Here is a 7,192-nt window from a genome sequence, read left to right on the forward strand (position 1 = left end):
AAAAAAACACTTAGAACATATCAAGTGCCAAATGAAATGCATATTTGTAGTCTCAACGTGCTCTGTTTTCCTGGGAAGCTCATGAGCTAACCACCACCTTTTATCTATGAACACTATCTATCTTCTCATTGTACCTCTCATCTCCATCTCTCCAGGCATGTTCTGCCACGTGGCAGACCATATCTAGCATCCTGATCTGCTTCGAGAGCTTCAAAAGCCTCATAAACTAATTTGTCATTATATTTGATCGACCGTCAAATGAAGTTACCAAACATCATACACACTGGAATCCCACCTCAATTACAAGAAAAATCTCACGCCATTCAATATTTTTGAATCACTGTTAAATAAAAGCAATTGAAAGAAATAAAATAACTTTGATTTGATGAAGAGCAGCCTCTTGAAATTATCAGACTGAGGGGAAGGCAAACCACACACATTCTTCACCTTTATCCTCGTTCTCTCTCCCTAGGCTTCGACACCCAGCTTCTTTCCTACGAAAATTTGGTGAAAAGAAGAGCAGAGCAAAGAAAGAGGTGATGGCAAGCTGCACAGTCCACACTGTTCCTTCCTTCCACTCCTGCTCCATCTCAAGGCCAGCTGCCAGGACCTACAACTTTGGAGTCAGCCGAAGGCATAAGCAGTTTATCTTCTTCCGCAATGGAAGGAGGAGAGCTTTTGTGTGCTCCGCCGAGAAGACAGTGGTGATAGGGCTGGCAGCAGACTCAGGGTGTGGCAAGAGCACCTTCATGAGGAGGCTGACCAGTGTGTTTGGGGGAGCAGCAGAACCGCCCAAGGGAGGCAATCCAGACTCCAATACCTTGATCAGTGACACCACCACTGTGATATGCCTTGATGACTACCACTCCTTGGACAGGACAGGAAGGAAGGAGAAGGGGGTGACTGCATTGGACCCAAGGGCCAACAACTTTGACCTCATGTATGAGCAGGTGAAGGCTATCAAGGATGGAGTGGCCGTGGAGAAGCCCATCTATAACCATGTCACTGGTCTACTGGATCCCCCGGAGCTCATCAAGCCACCCAAGATACTGGTCATTGAAGGATTGCACCCTATGTGAGCTCCCAAAATACTTTTTTCTTCTTTCTGGTTTTTGTAGTAACATGTAATTGTTAATCCTCCTATTCATTAATATTCTTTGCAGACATGAAAGTTTCAATTTCCTATCTCATAGATATCCCTCTTTGTTCAATTCTAGTGTTAGAGGCCTACTTCAGAAACTTCTCTTTGATTCATGGATTCTAGCAAGTTTCAAGCTTGTAGTTTTCTTATAGTTGTTAGTTTTGTACTGTCTCTTATTATATCAGCAACACATGTGGCAACGTTAGGGATGATGTTGTGTTGATCTCAATTAAGCACGCAAGAATCTGATTGTAACTCCGTCGTCATTACCAGGTACGATTCCCGTGTGAGGGATCTCTTGGACTTCAGCATCTACTTGGATATCAGCAACGAGGTCAAGTTTGCATGGAAAATTCAGGTCATTCATGATGATCCAATCCAACTGCAGAAAAAAAGAGAGAAGGAAAATAAGTTCTTTAACCTCGTTTTATCTTTTCAATCACAGAGAGATATGGCGGAACGCGGACACAGTCTTGAAAGCATCAAAGCCAGCATCGAAGCTCGAAAACCCGATTTTGATGCTTACATCGGTACTTTGATTAAGCCAATTCGAACAGTAGATTCAACAAAAGCTGCTTTAATGTTATCCCTTAATTACTTCAATGAATGGATTTTGCGTGCTTGGCAGATCCACAGAAGCAATATGCAGACGCTGTGATTGAAGTCCTACCGACGCAGTTAATCCCTGATGACAACGAGGGGAAGGTGTTGCGCGTGAGGTTGATCATGAAAGAAGGAGTGAAGCACTTTGCTCCCGTCTACCTCTTCGATGAAGGCTCCACTATTTCTTGGATTCCCTGCGGCAGGAAACTCACTTGCTCCTACCCTGGCATCAAGTTCTTCTACAGCCCTGAGACTTACTTCTCCAACGAGGTATAGACATAGTAATCAAACTGACTGAACCTTTTGGATTCTAAATCCAACAGCTAAAGCTTTTTGCTTGGATGTGATACATCTCTTGCTAGGTCTCCTTGTTGGAGATGGACGGGCAGTTTGATAGGTTAGACGAGCTGATCTATGTGGAGAGCCATCTCAGCAACTTATCGACTAACTTCTACGGCGAGGTAACGCAACAGATGTTGAAGCACTCAGACTTCCCAGGCAGCAACAATGGCACTGGTCTCTTCCAAACCATTGTCGGATTGAAGATCAGAGATTTGTATGAGCAAATCGTTGCTGAGAGGGCAGCAGCTTCGGTTGCAGCAGCTAAGAGGGCAATCTTGTAGAATTGTGTGGGCGAGAATCATTTCCTGCATGGCTGTACAAGATGAAATTAAATGTCTATATATATGGAAATTAAATTTGCAGTTATTCCAATAACACATTTTCTGTAGAATTTTTTTTATTGCATTTCATATGTTACGTTGATAGTACATGAATCCTCTTTATAAAATAAAAGGTATTGTCCAATAAAAAATAACAAATTTTCACAATACAAAATTTATGAAAATAAAAAATATAAAAACTTGAAAATTTATTTTTTTTAATATTATGAAATTTCAGGGGTCAAACTGAAATTTTCACTTTTCTTTATGCCCGATTTGTCACTGGTACCGTTTTAAACCCCAGGAAGATCGATCGAAGGGGATAAGGAAGACCGAAGGAACGAAAATGGCGGCATCAATCTGCCTCCCCGCCGCTGCACTCCTTCCTCCAAAGTCCCGCCGCTTCTGCCGCCCCTCTCCCTTGTCTCCATCAGCTTATTCGAGTCGGAAGACCAGGATCTACGCGGGGGCCGAACGGCCTCTGGAGGAGGTGTATAACGTCCGGGTGGAGCGAGGGTTATCGCCGGAGCGTAAATCGGAGCTAGGCGTCGGGAAATGGTCGATCTGGAAGACCGGCGGGCCTTGCCAGCTCCCCTGGGACTGGCACGTGGACCAGCTGGTGTACGTGGTCAGCGGCGAGGTCCGGGTGGTCCCCGAGGGCGCCAAATCCGGCGAGCGCTACATGCGCTTCGTCGCAGGAGATCTTGTACGGTACCCAAAGTGGTTTGAGGCTGACCTCTTCTTCAACGGCCCTTACGAGGAGCGTTACAGATTCCTCGCTTACGGTGACGAGTGAAGCAGCCCTAAATGTTGAGGTAACCATTGATTACATCCTCTGCAACAAACAGCTACAGTTTTGTGCTTTTGAAATAGTATTTATTGGATTTTAGATGTTCTTTTGACATTGCGAACTATTGCGTTTACTAAGCCAATTTTCTGGGTCTGTTGACAGAATATGGTATGTAATTCCTTTTATTTGAATAGGATCATAGTTATTAAGTTCCATTTTATCATATGCATATTTGCTTTTATTATAGGTAAAACTGTAATTGAAGGTTCAACACACACAAAATTCAGTTTAGTGATCACAATCAGAATAAGTTTTGAAGTTTGATTGTTGGGAGTGGTATGGTGAGCGCATTCATAGAAAAAAGCAGCTGAGGATTTAGGTTACAGAGTTAAGAAACAGATATTATGTACTAAATTACATGTACTTCCTCTTGGCAAATGAGATATGCTATTCTAATTTTAGATGTGAGTATTGAATGCAGTCTGAGACAGTGTTGAAGTTCCTCATGGTTCCCCTCGGGCATCATTTTGAATAATTTGTGGAGTATGATTGTGTCTTTGTTCAATTCTCTTCTGTATCTTCAAAGTACCAGCTTGGACAGTTTCTTTTCCATTGTGTTACTGTTTCTTCCAATCATTTGTAGATGTTGTCAGAAAAGAACCAAATTAACATCACTGTGATCCTATCCTACGTTGAAATTGGTTTTCCTGTGTGATTGCACTTCTAGGCTGATGTAGCTTTCAAGCAACCAAAATATCACACAGGAAAGATAGTTACAAGTTGAAAAACTGATAGGAAGTTTACTAGATATATCATATCCATTCGGGCTGCCTTTTTAGTCCTCTGCTATGATTTTTGCTGGCATCAATTTCACTATTACCTTAAATTTTAAATTAGCTTAATCTATATCCGGGCCTTGTTTTTCCATAAATGTAATGTTCAACAAGGATTTTGTTGGTAGAAAGACTAAGCTTGCATAGTTGCGTGGGAGTTGCCATATTAGTATCAATTGCTTGGCGGACAAGGATTTTGTGGATGTAAATTTTACTTTGATACACATAACTCATCTAAGACAATATAAGACTCCTCTTGTCAATAACTGAACTTGATCAAGGAAATAGGAAACTGACAGTTTAAGTTCCTTATATCAAACTGAATGTTGATGTAGGCGCAACAATGATCCAGTAGAAATACAATACTGTGACTAACAAATTAACAATTGCCTGATTGTGTTGTGCCCAACTAAAACAGACTCCTTGATCTGTTTATATAAATTATTATCCAACCCAAAAAAATGATGGTTGCTTATTAGTTTGCTCATCTTATCATAGTCAGAACCTAGCTCATTGTCAGATTTATATAATGGTCAGGGAATAATTCTCAAAGCATTACAGATTTCATTCTGTTTAGGAATTTTCCTTTTGTTCACACTATGAATAAGTAGTGAATTATCAGAGTTCTGCCATACTCCCATGATTTGGATCTCTTGTTGGGCAATCGTTTGTAGTGTGCTTATGTACACTGCATATCATCCAATAAACTATCTACCTAGAAGTTGACCTTCTGTTCAAAGAATTCCATGGATCATTCATGAAAAAAAAGGGAACTTTACCTACTTGTTTCACCATTTCCAATGACGCAACCCATGATAGAATCCTGAAATTGTTATACTAGTAAACAACCTATACAGTGTGAAGAGGATCAAAATTTAAGCCACTTTAATGATCTTATCTGGTATTGCTAAGATCTCAACAATTGAACTTGAAGGTTTAGGCAGGTACTTCCATTTTCAAAGCTTACAACCTTCACCTTAGGCTAAACGGTAAATTCTGTATGATTGATACAGACTTGATCTCAATATTAGATGGTTAGAAAGCAATACATGGAAAAAGTAAATGTATTAGAGATGAAAATATGAAAATGGAGGCGTAAAGTTTTTAGAAAGGATTAAGTCAACGAGGAGTATTATCTGTGAGCAATTAGGTATGGTTCCACTAAATCATAAAATGAGAAAAAAGATTGAGATGGTCAAAACATGTGCAAAGGTATCCAATAGATTTTTAGTTATAAAATTAGAATTTTTAAAGTTGAAAATGTAGGAGATGGAAGAAGACTAATGAAAATATTACTCAATATACTCAATTTAATAAAATGATTAATTGAATTGAATATTTCTGCTATTAGCCTTGCCTAGAATTTGGCGGAGTAATAGGATTCAATTTAACTAATTCCTAATAATTGGGACAAACACGACTTGATAATGCCGATGACAATGATGATGGCATAGAACATTTTTTATAGAAATGCTCTCTAAATTCTGAAACGAAACTTTGGTTGGTAGTTAATCCACTTTGCATGTTCAGAGTTGATGCCCTTGTGCAATAATCTGATATGCAAGGGAAGGAAGTAGCTAAGATTAAAAGAGAGCATTGAGAAAATTATTGGAAAGAATAGAAAAATTTTTTCTAGCTTGAATTTCCTTGCAGGGAAGAATAAAAAATATAGTTTTCCTTCCAATTTTTTTCTTGAAGGAAGGAAAACATAAATTTCAACACTTTTGTTACTTTTAAAACATGTTTAAAAAGTCAAAAAATAACTTTTGGGGGGAAAATAATTTTGAATTCCTTGGAGTGGATATGAGCCCTTGTGAATAGTGTCTTTTTCATCTAGATTTGGTTCAAATTGGAAACGGATTTTTCTAATTCTTTCCTTTTCTCCTTTTATTTTCATCAAAGAAAAGGAAGAAAAATAGAGGCCATCACTTTGTTTTATGTACAATTAATTCAAAGCATGGTAATTAGTTTTCTCAAAGCATGGTTTTCTTTTGATGTTTGCAGTAAAAACTGCAGGTGCACAACCGGAAAGCTAGTAACAAGCCTGCAATCACAACTACGAGTTTCAAACAACGTCGACTTGCGTCTCCATAAAATCAGTTATCAGTGGAATCAGAGAAGCCAAAGCCTATGTGTTATCTACTCTGTGTGCCTGCTAAGCGCTACGTTTACTGAACAATATTGCTGTAAGCATCAACTCTTCTGAATTCAGTACTTTTCGTAACATCAATTTGCCAAAATACTCCTTCATTTAAGCTAAACATATATTTTTACAGTCCACTCAAATGTCGAATCTTGTTTTTACATAAATTGCATGAGCATGCAGTATTTGATTTCATAGACTTCATCGGAACGCAGTTATTCATGCAATATCTAATTTCATCAATTCCATTGAATGCTGCTTTGTGTAAAACATACAGAAGCCATTTACATTCTAAAGGAGAATGAAAACATGTTAACACACTTAATGTCACAGCCACTTAAATTGATACAAATTGTAGGGAGTGTGCATTTTTTATAGTTTATGATATTATTATTATAGAAGACATTGATATTATCTTAGAGATGTGTGATGATTTTGTTGAGCCTTTTAAGAGACAAATGATCCTTTTGAATTGAACTCTACTAGTCCTAAGATGGGAGACTGGAATCCTTTGTGTTGGCCGGTAGCAAATCACTTCGTTAGCATTGCCTCCATAATGTTGGTCTGATTAGGGCAAGTCAATAAGTGTGGGCTAGTCAGTCAGTCCTAGCTAGACGATCGATATAGTGAACCAAACAATCAAAACTGATTTAGGTTAGTCGATGTAAATTAGCTAGTCAGTTAAAAGTTTTCGTAGTCCAATCTTTCATTATCCTGGTGATGAACTCAACCAATTCGACTAAACCTTTAAATAACTGATCTGCAAATTGACATCCACTTCATCCCTTCCATTTGACGTTGACCGAATTGGGAATCCCATTTGGCCAATCCTAAGCTCAATCAAAGCTCCACTGAACCTATTTTTCTTTTTGCCCACGTTTTCAGGTTGAAGTTAGAGTTTGTTCTCAATAATCTAGTCCTTTGTTTAAATCCAGTTTCAGTTAGAAGTGACAGACATAATTGTTAATCTATGATAAGACAAATAATTTTGACAGTCCAATTCTGCTGAATTGTATGCTG

General features: G+C 38.7%; 2 protein-coding genes across 3 annotated transcripts; both read left to right on the forward strand.

Annotated features, from left to right (window-relative positions):
• The first annotated feature begins 394 nt into the window (after positions 1–394).
• Positions 395–2,461, forward strand: LOC141818913 (phosphoribulokinase, chloroplastic-like). The gene is made up of 5 exons (XM_074706312.1): positions 395–1,075; positions 1,415–1,499; positions 1,587–1,671; positions 1,770–2,014; positions 2,107–2,461. The coding sequence occupies exons 1-5, from the start codon at positions 540–542 to the stop codon at positions 2,365–2,367; spliced, it is 1,212 nt and encodes a 403-aa protein (XP_074562413.1). The 5' UTR covers positions 395–539; the 3' UTR covers positions 2,368–2,461.
• A 265-nt stretch (positions 2,462–2,726) lies between these two features.
• Positions 2,727–6,307, forward strand: LOC141818914 (uncharacterized). 2 transcript variants are annotated; one of them, XM_074706313.1, is made up of 2 exons: positions 2,727–3,221; positions 6,034–6,307. In XM_074706313.1, the coding sequence occupies exon 1, from the start codon at positions 2,753–2,755 to the stop codon at positions 3,200–3,202; it is 450 nt and encodes a 149-aa protein (XP_074562414.1). In that variant the 5' UTR covers positions 2,727–2,752; the 3' UTR covers positions 3,203–3,221; positions 6,034–6,307. The 2 variants fall into 2 exon arrangements, with proteins under 2 accessions (XP_074562414.1, XP_074562415.1); XM_074706314.1 differs by having other exon boundaries at positions 6,046–6,307.
• Positions 6,308–7,192: the final 885 nt, after the last annotated feature.

This window comes from Curcuma longa, unplaced genomic scaffold, assembly GCF_044706935.1.
Source record: "Curcuma longa cultivar G26 ecotype Majalengka, Jawa Barat unplaced genomic scaffold, ITB_CL_G26_1.1 contig_26605, whole genome shotgun sequence".
In the NCBI taxonomy this organism is placed as follows: Eukaryota; Viridiplantae; Streptophyta; class Magnoliopsida; order Zingiberales; family Zingiberaceae; genus Curcuma; species Curcuma longa.